At 46.3% G+C, this 15,875-nt stretch overlaps 1 protein-coding gene across 2 annotated transcripts in view; it reads left to right on the top strand.

The window, feature by feature from the left end:
* CRAMP1 (cramped chromatin regulator homolog 1) overlaps nucleotides 1–15,875 on the top strand; it is a 35,408-nt gene continuing 19,533 nt past the window's right edge. The window contains exons 1-10 of one of the 2 annotated variants that reach the window (XM_073648195.1): nucleotides 1–250; nucleotides 3,268–3,617; nucleotides 7,156–7,346; nucleotides 9,089–9,242; nucleotides 9,869–9,952; nucleotides 10,850–10,898; nucleotides 11,326–11,420; nucleotides 11,597–11,720; nucleotides 12,136–12,217; nucleotides 12,511–13,497. In XM_073648195.1, the coding sequence (XP_073504296.1) occupies nucleotides 3,269–3,617; nucleotides 7,156–7,346; nucleotides 9,089–9,242; nucleotides 9,869–9,952; nucleotides 10,850–10,898; nucleotides 11,326–11,420; nucleotides 11,597–11,720; nucleotides 12,136–12,217; nucleotides 12,511–13,497 (2,115 nt within the window). In that variant the 5' untranslated portion in view covers nucleotides 1–250; nucleotide 3,268. Of the gene's footprint in view, nucleotides 251–1,723; nucleotides 2,060–3,267; nucleotides 3,618–7,155; nucleotides 7,347–9,088; nucleotides 9,243–9,868; nucleotides 9,953–10,849; nucleotides 10,899–11,325; nucleotides 11,421–11,596; nucleotides 11,721–12,135; nucleotides 12,218–12,510; nucleotides 13,498–15,875 lie in introns of those variants that run through there. The other variant, XM_073648194.1, reaches the window with a different exon arrangement.

Here is a 15,875-nt window from a genome sequence, read left to right as displayed (position 1 = left end):
GGTTGCGAGGGGCGTGGCGTGTTTTGGCAGGCTAGCTTGGCGCGGGTTGTTGTCAGATGCGGATGCGAGCTTGGCAGAGGAAGGTCCGCACCGGGATCCATTGGAGCTTTGGATCAGGCCCTGTGGATGGCAACTGGGATTATTGACAGCTGGTTGTCTGCTGGGATTTATTCGCTACTTGTTTCTCTTAGGCCCATGGTGCTTGGGCTGCGAGCCGCATCAGGCCCTCCCATCTTTCTTCATGCATCAGGTAAAGGCTATCAGTCATCACTGCAGAAGCTGTCTGTGTTGAACTACAACTCCCAGCAGGCACTTTAATTGTTTTTTTTTTATGTCACCTATATTGTATAGTGACAGTGCAGTAATACATGCTGGGAGTTGTAGTCCTCTAGCACCTAAATATAGGTGGTGGTATGGGGATTACTTAGTAGTTACCCAGCTCTGGTAGTGACATGTCAATCAGATCAGGAGGGGTCATGTCACCCCCTAAGTGTGACATTATTCTAGAAGCTTCCTAATAATCCCAGCTATCACCCCCATCAGACACATTGAATGTCTGTCCTGACATGCCAAGTGCCTTCTGTGTACAAACAGGTGACAGGTCTGAGAGCAGCTGCTGTCCTGGATCCCTACATAATAATTACTATATAGTGGTGTGCATTATTATTCTGTAGGCTGCAGTCACATCCTATTGGCAGCATGTAGTAGCTGTATATACTGTATACCTGCACTGATGGATTATATTGAATGTTGTCATTTCCTTGGAAGCATTGACCAATAGGCTGGCATTGTATTTGTGTCATTAATCAATATTGATACATTGTATAGTGAAATAATAATGATATATTGTAGCATGATACATTGTATAGAGAAATAATAATGATAAATTGTATAGTCAAATATTAGTGCTACATTGTAGAATGATACATTGCATAGTGATACATTGTATAGAGAAATAAGTGTTACATTGTAGAATGATACATTGTATAGAGAAATAAGTGTTACATTGTAGAATGATACATTGTATAGAGAAATAATAGTGTTACATTGTAGAATGATACATTGCATAGTGATACATTGTATAGAGAAATAATAATGATGCATTGTATAGAGAGATAGTGCTACATTGTAGAATGATACATTGCATTGATAATATTTCTATTGCTTCTCTAATATCATTAATATTTACACATCTCACTATACGATGTTGCACTGTCCGCTGTTACATTGCATCTCTGGCCATCAATTCTCCATATCTCATTTTATATTTGTAGCTAATTTATAAATGTAAAAGTATATTCCTGAATCATTACTCAAACTACAATTCTCTCCATCCCTTATCAGATCATGGTGAGAGTTGTAGCTTCCCAGCAGCTACCATTTATAATAATTCCTTATTTATTTTATTCCTCTCTCATCATAAATAGTTACTTTATTAATGTGGTTAACCCTCTCCCTTCCCTAAAACCCTTTTGCCCCCTCCCCAGGTTGTGTTGTTTACTATCAAGCTGGATCCATCTTGTTTTGATGCCTGTGTGCCCATAGGAAACTAAATGCTGCTAAACCAGTTTATTGCTTCACATCTTGTGCTGCCTGTATCTGTAGATGTTTTATTTATTACTGGGGGTGTTATTACTATTTTTTTTTGGAAGGGGGGATGTATAAATATATATACATAAAATTTCAACTGCTGCCCAAGCTGATGACGTAGCAAAGCAAAGTTCAGCTCCAACAACGCCCCATGATTGTGCCCCAACTTTGGCAACGTTTCATTTAAATTCCTTAGCCCCGATGGGGTGAGTGAGATATGCATCTGAAAGGGGAGAGTCTCAGCTTTTATTTGCCGCCGGTTGTGAGTCCGTACGAGGTACCGATCTGGAGTTTTGGGGTGTTGAAGGAGGGGTCCCCTCCGCGCCTGGCTGCAGCATTCGGTGGAGTCTCCAGCTCTGAGCAGCAGCAGCAGAAAGACAAGGCGCAGAGGACGAGAGCGCACGGCTCCCTCCGCCGAGAACATGAGCGATCCCGGGCGGACCGAGGCGAGGAGGAGCCCGGAGCCATGGTGAGGGGGTAGAGGAGCCCCCGGGGCTGCCGGGGACCCCGGGCTGGGCAGGGATCGGCCGCCCCACATCACTTTTTGGAGGCTGTGTACTGGGCGAGCGCGGCGGCGGCTGCTGCTGATCATCATGTCGGGCGCTCTTGTGCTCAACAACAAAACCAGCCCCGATCATCCTCGTCCACCGCCGCCTCCAGCTGCCCCGGAGCCCGGCACCCGAGCCTGGTGCCTCGGGAACCCTCCCCCGGACACACAGCCCTGTCCCCGCCGGGGCACAGGGCATCCAGCCCGGGCTGTGCAGTCGGGACAGTGGAAGAGGATTTGTCACTAACAATGGCGGCCATGTTGTTCAGGATTTCTTCTCTGTCTCTCTTCTCTTTCTCTCTACAACTTATTTCTGGCAACTGGGATTTGTTTTTTTTGGGGGGTCACTGACTCCCCTCTAAGGTGTGGGAAGAAAAGGGGTCAAAGAAGCCCTGTATAAAAAGCTACCCCCAAATTAAACAAGGGCATGGATTATACACAGGGCACAACCAGCCATGAGCCATCCGAGCCCCAGAGCCATCCGATCCCATCCCACTCTTAGGATATTTTTTAAAAAATAATACAATTTTCAAATTTATTTATTTATTTTTATTGCGTTTCTTTTTTTTTTTTTCTTTCTTACCAAAAGTCTTGGCCAGAATTCAGAACAGGAGAGGAGATCCCTCACTAGATCACAATGTGACACCGGGTAATTCCCAAAACGACAGTGTGAAGAATCCTTTTTTTTTTCCCCCAAATATACATTTAGTATTTTATTATTATTTTCATGTTTTTTTTTTATTATTTTAACCCTTTCCGCTTATTAGACAACTGAGGTTTTGGGATAGATTTAAAGAGAGAACTCATTTTATAGTACCCCCTCCACCAGGAGAGATCACTCACTAGATCACAATATGACATCGATTAATTCCCAAAACGACAACGTGAAGAATCCATTATTTTTTTTTTCTTAGTCCCCCCCCAAATACATATATAATATATATATATTTGTTATTATTTTCATGTGTGTGTTTTTTTTTTTTTTTTAACCCTTTCCACTTATTAGAAAACTGAGGTTTTGGGATCAATTTTAAGAGATAAGAACCCATTTTATAGTACCCCCTCCACACCAAAAAATTAAAATTAGCTATTTTTAATAAATTTTTTTTTTTTTTTTTTTTAAATTTCAGCATGACAGTGAAGCTGAAGAGTGGAGAGGAGAACAAACCAAACAAGAGGGCACCAGAGGCTGAAGAGGAGGAGGAAGAAGCGGCTGCAGCGGAGGCGGCGGTCGTGTTGGTGGTGGCGGCAACGGCGGTACCGACAGGAGAGGAGGAAGATAAAACAAAGACAGAAGGGGATCTACTCATCTCAGAGACCCCCGATAAGGATCCTCCAGAGGCCTCGACCCCCGAACAGCAGCCTTCTAAGGTCCAGCAGGATCAGCACCATTTCCTGAGGTCCAGTGTCCGACCACACAGCAAGAGGCAGAGGAAGGATTCAGGCGGCAATGGACGACCACTCAGTGCCAAGGGCAAAGGTATAACTGTCTGTGCCCCTGCATTAATATTTTGGGGTAAAACCTTTCCCCTCTTTCAGTATAGGGGGTGTTCATAACAATTTTGAGTAATTTATACATTTTGCTATTTTCCAGTTGACTCCGTTCGCTCATCTTCATTATTAAGGGGCGTTAATAAGACATGCAAGATTTGTTTTTAAATCGTTGCGCAATTTTTTATTTTATTTTTTTCCGTCCAGGACCTGAAAACCTTCTGGTATTAGTGTTTTCTACATATAATACAAACCGTTAATATACAAATGCATTGTTTAGCGCAAGAGGTTGACGGGTGGACTCCATAATGTCCAGTTGGATGCCGCTAATCTTGGCATTTAAATGAACGTTGCGCAATAATGCAAAAGATGTGGCCGTGGTCACATTTGTGTATCGGGGTACATCTGAGCACAGGAATCTTTGCCCCTTCTGTTTGTCCCTTTAGACCTGATCTCTGGGAATAACTTAGCGAGGGAGGGGGGCCCTACGGTCTAATAACCGTCAGGACCTGACAACAGCGCCACCTGTTGACAGAACATATATTTCATTTTATGCTTTGTTTTTTTATAAAATCGGGCTCAAATATAATGCTTAAAAAAACTTTTTAACTTTTTAAAATCTGTAGGGGGAAGTAATATATAATTCATTTAAGAAAATTGTATTTTCCCCTAAAAATAGCCATAGTCAGGTACACATTAGTTTTCACAATGCCGGCTATGTGATGTATCATTTTGTTTCCTGTGATCAGTGAATAATAAGAATAAACATACTTTGAATAAGAAAAATTTGTTTGATAAGCAATAAAGAAAAAATAAAAATAAATATTTTGTTTAAGGGCGCAGATCCTTATGCAGATATAAGCCCGCAACATTGAAAAGGGTGAAATCTGCTAGTAAAATCCGCTTCTGAAATTGGCACTGAATTTTACTAATCAGCAGTACAGGGTAATATCTTTAAAGGGAATGTTCTACAACATGTTGCACATGATCAGTTCTGGTCTCATCCACACAGCTGGTACTACAGTCCATGGCGGATTTTCAACGTGCAAATCCACAACATTTGCTTCCTGTGTGGTTACTCCCAAAAATAAGTCATCACCTATCCTATGCATTGGTAGTAAATTAAAGGGGTTGTCTACTACTCGGACAACTTCTTCTCAATCCCAATGCCCCCTCCCCCAGTAAAATAATAACACCTATACTCACCTCCGGTGCTGGCGGTGTTCCAGCAGTGTCAGCACTGGGATCTCATAACATTGGCCGCAGGGATTGCATGACATAATCAGTGCTGGCTTTACTCTCCTGCCTTCGGACGTATCACATACATCCGGAGGAAGTGAGAGCTGCTGTTCTGTCATTTCATTTCCTTCGGATGTATGGGATACATCCGAAGGCGGGAGAGTAAAACCATAACTGGTTGGCCGCAGGGATCGCAAGACATAATAATGTTATGCGATCCCCGGGAGAGCCGGTTCCAACATTGCTGAACCGACATCGGCAGTGAGTATAAATGTTGTTATTTTACAAGGGGAAATATAATGATTGAGAAGGGGATGTCCAAGTACTGGACAACCCCTTTGTGTCATGGGGGGACATACTATTGTGACTCCCACCGAACCTGGAAATCTGGGCTTATTTGTGACAACCCTATACTGAAGGATCCAGGGTGCTTTTGTAGACCCGCGGTAGGGACAGGGGTAATATAATAATAGTTATGGTTGAGTGTCAGGTGGAAATTCTCTTAAAGGGGTTGTCCATCCAGGATGTTTTCCTTTTGGAAAACTGTTTAGCATATTATAAAATAATGGTTATTTTACGGATCCCCCACTGCTCTAGTTACTGTGCTTCCCAGCCTACTGCTGGTCCCTGCTCCAGTGATGACATCCTGACATGGTCATATGACCGCTGCAGCCGATCACAGCCAGTGTAGACCATATAGAGACTTAAGTGTGATCCGACTGACATTTAGTAAACTGTACGAAAATGCAAAAATTCCCCGGTCTCTCAGCATTTCTGTAGCAGGTGGGAATCTTATCCCGATCTCTATACTGTGATCAGACCGGATTTCCCACCGGACTTCTGGGTTTTAACCAGCAACAGATTAGGAAAAGCTTCACTTATAGAGGAAATGGGAAGAAACGCGTTGAAACAGGTGGAGTCATGAATCGGGTAGGCGTAGTGGATTAATTACGCGCCCCGCCTGGGGTGACGCAATGCTGGGATGTGCCCCGTGTCCTCCCTCACATTATAGCACCTTAATGACTTATAATAATGGCAGAAGCTTCCAGTGTAATGGAAACTTCCGTGACGGATGCGTACTCTGTCCCAGATTGGTGGAGTGCTAGATAAAGTCTTTACACTCCATTCTCGCGATATAAGTACAGATGAGCAACTCGATTCACGCTCCCCTGGTCCGGCGTCCAGTCTGGTCCTCTGAGGCAGGAGCTCTTCACTTTTGGGCACCTCTTGCGCTTACTAGTCCCTGCCACTTCACAATGACCCTGTGTGATTGTTGGGTGTCTGGCAGCCGCTTATCTCACTTTTCCTTATAAGATTACTTGCCTGCTCTGCCGAGGTGTGCGTGGAGTAGTTGTCAGATGAACGAGTGTTTCCCGACAGTTATTCCTTCTGATACACATTCACGCTCAGTTCAGCTGAGCATGCACTTGTTTTTAACTGTTAGACAGGTGTAATCCGCTCTGGAATGGAAATATTTCCATTGTGAAAATAAAGGAACGGGCATGTTGAAATTCAGCATGTCCAATCTTTTTATTTTTTTCCGGTGGCTGACAATGGAGGCCATACGTTGGAGACAGCAGAACACCGGTTATTTCCATCATCTGTGGTCGGCACAAGAAGCCCAGTCTTCAGATGCCTTGTTTCTCCGTGGGCACAAGTGGCAGATGCGGGCTGTGTAGGGGGCGCCCATGATTCGATCTCTGGAGGTTTTCAGGTCGGGATTATGGAGGAGTGGAGGCGGCAGTGGATGAGTGATGTACTGGCACGGCTCGGGTTGTGAGTGGCACGCTGTGAGCAGGCGGCTGCCGGCGCTGATTGTGAGCGCTCACGACGTTCGATTTCCAGGCTATAAATACTCTGTGACTTCACGCTGCAGTCCCTCCTGCTCTGGTACCAGTTAATAGCACATGTGGGAGACGTCCTCCCGGTGCTGTATTCTCTATAGGAACTATGGCGGGATGACGCCTCCTTCCCTATAACGCTGCAGCATACAGCGGCGGTGTACACAGTTGGTGCGGATCGTGCCTTGTTTGTCTTGTCACCTTTTTATTCAGCATCTGAATTCTTGGCTGGGGGTGCAGGACCCCTGGCAAAATCGGAAACTTTACTTTTGGTCAATTTTATTTTTTTTCCTTTTTTAACTCAATTCTTGTATATTGAAAAAATCATGTGGCTATCTAAATCTGAAAAGGATATTAAACAATTTTTACAATCTCTGCTTGCTGTAGGTGAATGGAAGCATTTTACGTCTACAGGTTATAAATTGTGATGTTTGCTTTTGCTTCCAGCACTGGACAATGCCACCCCGTCCTCACCCAGCTGCTCTACCACATTGGCACCCAGCACTACAAAAGCATCCGGCCGCAACGTTGCTCCGTCTGCCTCAGAGAAGGATGAGGGTAATAAGAAGAAGGTGCGGAGGCAATGGGAGTCTTGGAGCACCGAAGACAAGAACACTTTCTTTGAGGCTTTATATGAGGTGAGTGCAGCGTTGCCTCCGCTGAGTGAGCGCTCCTTGCTTACTCGCCAGTTGCATCTCGCTGCCTCTCTGACACTATTAAAGGTCAAAACAAGTTGTATAATCAATGATCTCCAGGATACATGGTAACTTATAGACTGCTGGGATTTGCACCATTTGGCCACTTTTATCCTTGTGCTAGAATGGAGCAGCGGAGCGCATACGTCCTCTCAGAGCGGAGCGCATACGTCCTCTCAGAGCGGAGCGCATACGTCCTCTCAGAGCGGAGCGCATACGTCCTCTCAGAGCGGAGCGCATACGTCCTCTCAGAGCGGAGCGCATACGTCCTCTCAGAGCGGAGCGCATACGTCCTCTCAGAGCGGAGCGCATACGTCCTCTCAGAGCGGAGCGCATACGTCCTCTCAGAGCGGAGCGCATACGTCCTCTCAGAGCGGAGCGCATACGTCCTCTCAGAGCGGAGCGCATACGTCCTCTCAGAGCGGAGCGCATACGTCCTCTCAGAGCGGAGCGCATACGTCCTCTCAGAGCGGAGCGCATACGTCCTCTCAGAGCGGAGCGCATACGTCCTCTCAGAGCGGAGCGCATACGTCCTCTCAGAGCGGAGCGCATACGTCCTCGCAGTTGGACCACTGCCGATCAATAAGTTATCACCTATCCTGCGGACAGGCAATCACTTGTTTTCACCGCACAACCCCTTTTAAGAGGTATTCCCATCTTATAAACTGGAGGCATGTCAACACTAAATGTTAACACTTTATGATTATTGGGAGATGGAGCCCTACATTGGGATTCAACACCCATAGGTTCAGTTAATTTCTCAGCCAGGGAGTCAGAAGTGCTACTTCATAAGGAAGAATAGTTAAAGGAGTTAATTTTGGAAAACTCGTCTACTTTACTTACCCTCCCCAGGTCCAGCGCTGAGATTATACTGCTGTTCCCTGTGTCTGTTATTGCTTGCAGCCAATAACTGAGCTCCGTGGCTCTGCCTGAATTCTACACGAACCGCTGAGCTAAACGATTGGCTGAAGCGCTGTCATCATGATGTCAGCGCTGCAGGCAATAACAGCCACCAGGAGCAGCGGTGCAAGCTCATAGCTGGACCTGGAGAAGGTGAGTAAAGCAATCTTCATTAACTTTTCTATCGCCGGGGTCCCGATCGCTGGGACCCCCTCTGACCACAATAACCTGGGCTCTGAAGAGTCTCATGGTCGATGATCCTCACTGTCGCTCCATTCATTATTATGGGAGTGCCGACGACCAGCAGCGCCCTGCTATCTCCACTGGTCCCGCTATAATTGAATGGAGCTACATGGCAGTGCTCCTGATTGACCACTGCTCCATTCACACGGGGTGGCCGGACCTCCAGCGATCCAAAACATAATACCTCTTTAAAGCAGCTAAACCTTCCCCCATTTTATTATTTTAGTTAAAGGTGGTTTGTGATCGTGACGATCCTGTCTTGTAATGAAGTCAGCATGGCAGTCAGCTGATTTCTGTGGGGTGGGCTCCAGAGACCCCTTCTGATCAGCTGTTATCATTGGGGGACGTTGTGACCGGCTGTACATGAACATTCAGATGAATGGAGAGGCTGATGCAGATACGTAGTTATTCTCCCCTCAGAGTTATATAGAGACCCCCATCTACTCCAAAATGTCCATATGCCTTTTTTTAGGATTTGTCATACCGGAATTTACTTATCTTTTGATCTGGAGAATTGTTATTTTCTACTCTTATTTATTCAGCATGGAAAGGATTTTGAAGCCATTCAGAACAACATTGCCCTCAAGTACAAGAAGAAAGCCAAACCGGCCAGCATGGTGAAGAACAAGGAGCAGGTGCGGCACTTCTACTACAGGACGTGGCACAAGATCTCCAAATACATTGATTTTAACAATGGTGAGTAGTCCCCTCACCCAAAAAACTCATTTATTCTCTTTGTCCCGTGATGCAATAGCAGAACTTATGGAGAAGTGTGGGTGTATGGAGCGGGCTCAGGAGCAGAGCCCGCTGCAAACATACAGGGCAGCTGCCGGCTATGTCTAACAGCAGAGTATGGAGCTCCGATTGCTGCTGTTTAACTACTTAAATGCCGCTGTCAATCACTTTAAGTGGTGAGATTTTCTTTCTGGCACCCATCGACCTTTATTCTCGCCTCTACCCCCAAACCCCCTAAAAAGTTCTGGTTTTGGGAAGAAGGGGATGAAAAAAAGACGAAAGCGCAAAAACAAAATTTGACTGCATTATTACGAGGTTTGGGGGTCGTCCTAGCCGGGACATTTCTGGCATAGTGACAGAATATGCTTTAAATGTCCGATCGGACCCCGTTGTGCAGCGTCTGGTATGGAGAGGTGCCCCCTGCGTGCACAACTCTGCCCATTAATTTCTATGGGAGCTGCAAAAATGGCTTCTCTACGTCATTATGTATCTTGCTATTTTCAATGTCGTTCTTTGATCAACGTGATCTCTGTCTTCCGTCTTATTATTCTGTTCTTACCCCGAGTCTTTCTCCTTTTATCTTGCAGTATTTTCTTGTGGTCTTAAGAAGTCATCGCAGGAGCTTTACGGCCTCATCTGCTACGGAGAACTGCGGAAGAAGATCGGCGGCTGTGAGTTTTATGCTGCAGTTTAGCTCTGAGCCTTTACTCTTTATTAGATCGTCAGAATAATGTTCTTCCAGGGCAGCTGTCTCCTCCGAGGTCCGTATCACGGATTCCTCTTGCATTTACTATACCTATGACATTGCGGATTTTTGTAAACGCCGGTCACAGAAGAGAGCGCTACCCTGGTCCAGGGCAGCAGAAATCATTTTGCACCACACTACTAATTATTTCCAAGATTTAAAGTTCCGGACAGATGGTAACTTCCGGAACGGTGAGGTCTCATCGCTAGGACCCTACTGATCTCAAGATTGCAGAGTTGAGGGGACGCTACTCTATTCCTTCTCTATTGGACATTGCGGTACTGGACTCGCCCATCTCCTGCAGTCCGATTGAGAATGATTGGCACTACTGGGGGTATTTCGGAGACCGGACCCCCTATTCTGTCAATAGGTGATAACTTTAAATGTCAGCTCTCCAGCCATACACCATGGACAGCTGACAGCTTTTTTGCCCATCCCCCATACACATTTGCACACTAGGCCATCATCGATCTAATATGTAGTCCCCCTCTAAAAGTGCTGAAGATCTGTAAAGATCTGAGTCTGGAGTCCCCCCACAACTGGTCTCGAGCGGACCCCCCCCCCCCCCCAGCAAGCGGCAGCACACATCTCCTGTATAGAGTGCTGTACGGACCCATAGACTTATGATTGAGCCCTTACACCATTCTGTCCGTTCGCTTTTGCTGGAGCTGGCGCTGCTGTTTATTGGTGGTGGTCTCAGGCCCAGACCCCCGCAGATCTGCAGCACTTTTAGAGGGGAATAATGATGGCTAGTCTTTCAGTACAGGATACATTTTAGCTTCGGACTCCATTGACTTCTGGCTTTTTATTTTTGCCTTTGCAGGTATGGATGATAAGAACGCAGCCAAGCTGAACGAGCTGATCCAGTTGGGGTGAGTGGGAGCCGTGTCTGCCCGGTTTGCTCAAGGACCATATGTGCTCGTATAGTAATAGTAAATTGGGGGGGACCTAAAGAGGAAGAATATCTGTGCAGAATTGGTAACCAAAAATGTCCAAGTGTATTGATAAGCTGCAGAGGACTTTCCCCGACTCATAAAGTGATGGCATGGCATTAGGATGCGTCATCACTATTCGATAGGTGGAGGGTCCCCCAACCGATCCTGACAATGAAGGGGCTACTGCATTGATATTACTGGTTTCTCCCACTCAGCCGTACTGGGAACGGCAGCGCTGACCATTGATGGGAATGGCGCTGGCTACAGTATGTCACACGGATGCTGGGGCTTATAGTTCAGCAAAAGATGGAGCATCATATCACTAAGTTAATTTAGATTAATATTTCTATCCGTTTTTTTACAGGGCGACCACGGTGCGTTACAAAGGCAGGAACCTGCGGATCAAGGCTCCGATGTGCAGAGCATTGAAGAAACTCTGCGATCCAGAAGGAAAGACGGGTATATGCGTTTTGTAATACCTTCAGAAATGTGATAAAACAGCAGGTTCTGATGCAATGGACATTATAACTGCAGATTTATGAGCATTTGCTTTTTTTCTGCAGATTTTTTTCCCTTTTTGCTGTTGGAAATTCTCATTAGGACTTCAGATCTGTGCTGATTTTTTTTATGTCTAGGTTTGAGTGATGAGGAAGATCAGAAACCAGTGCGGCTGCCCCTGAAAGTACCTATAGAGCTACAACCCCGAAACAACCAGGCTTGGGCCCGCGTGCAAAGTCTGGCACAGAACCCCCGGCTCAGGTATTGGACATTGCACTGTAACTTAAGGGTTATATGACTAATTAAAGGGGTTGTATGATAAGTGTGCATTATGACTTACAGGATATCCTTCTCGATTGCTGGGGGTCCCTACTCTGAGAACGACTGCCCCTGTGAATAGAGTGAGGGTCCTGCATTGACGCTGCTGCTCCATTTCTTGTCTCCCAACAGTCCGGTAGCCAAGGAATGGAACAGAGGCGCCCATGTGAGACCTTCGTGCCATTCAGAAAGGGAATGTTGGTGGAGTGACCATCAACAATTAGCAATCCTATGAATACTTTATAACTTGCATTTGTGATACATCTTTTTTAATATGTCAAGTCAAAAACCAAGAGGCATTATATATTTTAGGTGGCATTACTCTTTAAATTTCCTCCCTGATTTGTTTTTTTCACAGGATGATGGTGGAGCTGCACAGAAAAGTCTCCAGTCTCATTGAATTTCTCAAGCAGAAATGGGCTCTGCAGGAAGTTCGGATCGTATCCTTTCATTACGGACATTGAATGTGAGGTCTGGGGATGATCATAAGGGTAAAGTTTTTGTTTTTTTCCAGGTGTATTCCGCAAAAAAAATGACACAAAAAAATAATATATTAAAAAAATAAATATATTTAAAAAAAAGACTCTTCAGGGAAAACAACGCCAGCGTTTTCCTCAAGCGTCTTCTTCTTCAAAGATAATACGGGTACGCCGACATCTAACTCGTTCAGGGTGCCCCATGTCACTTATTGTTTGTGTTCCAATGCTTAAGATCCTTTACTGATTTTCTTCAGAGGAAAAGTCTGGATGATCCTCAGTTGGCCGACATGGAGTCTCAGGACCCCAAGGAAGAACTTTACCTCTTCCCACCAGAAACGGCTCAGCTATCTTCTTTGCCCGGAGTGGCAAGGGTTGTCCACTCCAAAGCCCATTGTACCGTCCATTGGCAGGAGTCTGGCAAGTACAAGCAGAGCTCAAAGGACATTCACTTGTTACCCCCTGCTCAGATCCTTGGCATCCAAACTGGACAAGGCACAGCTCGGGTACAGCTTAAGTGCCCACGAGGTAATGCGGATACTAAACAAGGAAACAAAGTCGAGGTGCCGAGTAACGTCACGCCAGAGAAGACCCAGAACTTTGAGAATGGTTTGCTGGAGAGTGTGTCATCTGATGGGGTGTCAAATGGACCAAAAACTCCCGATGAAGCCCCACCAGAGCCTATGGATACCTCTACCAGTGGTGAGATACCTGGCTGTCCACCTCCAGATGTGGAGGAACTTTCATTAAATGACCCCTTGCCCCTTTATTTAAAGTCTTGCCAAGATCTTATTGTTCCGGACATTAATCAGGCAGCTGATCATATTGCTGCCTGTCCCCCAACGTCCCCAGAGTCAAACCCCAAACCTCCTGGAGATGTAGAGTCTCCAAGCCGAGAGAAGGTAGAAATGGCGACTATAAGCCCCCAGCCGGTCAATTGCACTACACAAGCTTCAGGACCGGACACTCAGGTGAAGGAGCAGAGCGGCTCGTCCAAAGCTCCGAAGAACAACTCTAACCAGCTCAACGAGCAGCTGCGTCAGGAAGGCTGGAACCGGCAGACTTCAGAAAATCTGACGCTAGCCGAGGTCTACCTCATGTTGGGCAAACCGGGCAAGTTACAGCTGGAATATGAGTGGATGGATCCCACCAGGTCAGACGATTTGGACTCCCCTTTACGCCACAAACAGAGACTCCTGAGCTGTCTGCTACGCCTCATAGCCACAGAGCTAAACCCCAAAACTGTAAGTGCTCATTTCTTTTATCTTTTGAAGAAGGTTTAGTAAATGTCCAATGACAAGTCTGAAGTTAGATCTACGAGGGTCCGAGTGCTGAGGCCTCCAATGTTGAATGAACTGTGCAAAAGCATTGAAAGAGTTGTCTCGGTCTTCAGGAGCACACCTCTCTTCTGCCTCCCGGCCTCCTGCTTTGTCAGGGGGTTGCGTGCTTCTGAAGACTGACAGTTCAGACCAGTGGCATGGTAGTTCCACCGTTCCCAGGCTGCTAGCAAGGATAGCTTTACCTCTGCATGATGGGAGAAGGGCAGGAGGACTGATCCAATAATGTGGTCCACTTCTAGTGTGCATAGGCGGCTCGAGCCTAGGCAACCGGTCAACCAGGGACTGAAGCGGTGGCCGGTAACCCAGGCAGCGAGTTTTACTGTACAAAATTAAAAATCCTTCTGTTCTTTAGAACGGAGAGGATTTTTAGTAAGAGGTTAATTTCTTATTTGCTTAATTTTACATGCACTTTACAATTGCACCCATTTATGAGCTTGAGGCAACCCCCTTTTAAGCTGAGTGCTCCCCCCCCCCCCCCATCATGTTATATACTGCTCTGCTCCGTTGACTCAAGTGGAGCCAAGCAGAGCATACGTAGTCTTAGGTAGCCATCTTCACTTCTCCGAGGAGAGCAGCAGAGCTGAACATGGCCAAATGGGCAACGCACTCTCTGTCTCTTCATTACAGCGAAGGTTTGGGGGTCTCGGCATCCAAACCTTTACCTGTGAAAATTTCTGTCATGTCCCTTTAACATGTCCAAAGATTTCTGAAATTGGAGGTGCATTTTAAAATCTTGGGAGATCTTCCATCATCATTACTAGAGTCAGTACCCAAGAAACTACCCACTAACTTGAAGAATAAACTTTGAACATGTTCTTTTAACTTTGGCAGGCACTTTAATTGCCTGTAGATCAGAGGGGGACCCGGGTCCTGAGACCCCTTCCGATCTCTTAGTTGACACCCGCACAGTACGCAGCTCGGCAGACAGGAGCGTACAGCTTCATGACCTATGATTTCTATTGAATCCATACTCCTCTCAGGTAGCTGCTTTGTGCTCCTGTCTGCAGTGATGCCACTGTTTGGGGGTCTAGTGAACGATCGTTAGGGGTCTCAGGACTCGGACCCCCACCGATCTGCAGACAATTAAAGTACCTGCTAAATTTGAAAAACACATGTTCAGAGTTTTACTCCTTTGAAGGGGTTGTCCAGGATATCAACATTGCTGGTGAAGCTGCCTCAGGAAAACTGGAGAGTTCCTGAAGTAGCCTCGCCTGGGAAAACATGGCGGCCTCCCTGGCGTCTCATTGACGCTGTGTGGACCACAGCGGAGATGAAGCACCAGAGTGGACCGGATGGCTGCAGGGGCAACTGATGCCTGGTGGGTATTTTGCATATATCCTAATTTAGAGGACAGATGCTCGGTACCTGACCGGTATCGGACGGTTTCTTCTGCTGCTGTCTTATCCAGCGTCTGATGTCAGAGGTGCACCGTGCAGGTAAGGGGTGATGTCTTTCGGTACCGTTGAAAAACTAAATCTTGTCACAAAATAATTGGAGGAACACGCTAACGAACATGGATCTCCCCCTAAAGCGAAATTGTGCTTTTCAGAAGGATTGTGGATGTGACATTCAGCTCCCTAAACCTATATGGACAGAACTGGTGCATTATAGTCCGAGGAGCAATCTCCGTACACACTGACATTCAGAGGGATCGGATGGGTGATCATACACATAAGGCTGGTGGTCTGCCAAGTCTGCAGGGGGAGACGTTAACGCTCATTGCACTGTGTACTCGGCCATGTATGAGCAGGGAACGTTTGCTCTGTGCAAATGTACCACGAGTACTGGGAATATGGAGATGAATCATTGGAGCGGAGCTATAGAGCAGAGAGAAATATATGTTATAGAGAGAGAGAATCGTAAAAAGGGGCCGACCACTCGCACCGGAACCAACCACGCGCACCTCTCACGATTCTACAGTCAAATTGAGTGACTGCAGACTTTTCTTATTAGACAGGACAACCTCTCTGCAGCTGGACAGTAGATTGTGGGGAGGAGGGAAATGCAGCTTCAGTAATATTCCGCGTGTGTGTGTGTGTGTGTGTGTGTGTGTGTGTGTGTGTGTGTGTGTGTGTGTGTGTGTGTGTGAGATCCATGCTATAAGAGGGGAGGTCAAGCAGCTGGAGAAGAACATCGGATTGGTTCATAGAGCTCAGCACAACTAGACACACACAGTAACTCGTACATGGGGAGGAGGGGGATGCAGCTGCAGTAACTCTTCTGTGTGTGTCTTGTTCTGTGGGAAGGAAGAACGGCACGGGGAGACAGTTGATTGACAGCAC

Source organism: Phyllobates terribilis, unplaced genomic scaffold, assembly GCF_046119375.1.
Source record: "Phyllobates terribilis strain yellow unplaced genomic scaffold, ASM4611937v1 Scaffold_9__5_contigs__length_417890890, whole genome shotgun sequence".
Classification (NCBI taxonomy): Eukaryota; Metazoa; Chordata; class Amphibia; order Anura; family Dendrobatidae; genus Phyllobates; species Phyllobates terribilis.
The sequence above is the reverse complement of the archived record's forward strand: the minus strand, read 5'-3'. Positions and strand labels throughout refer to the sequence as shown.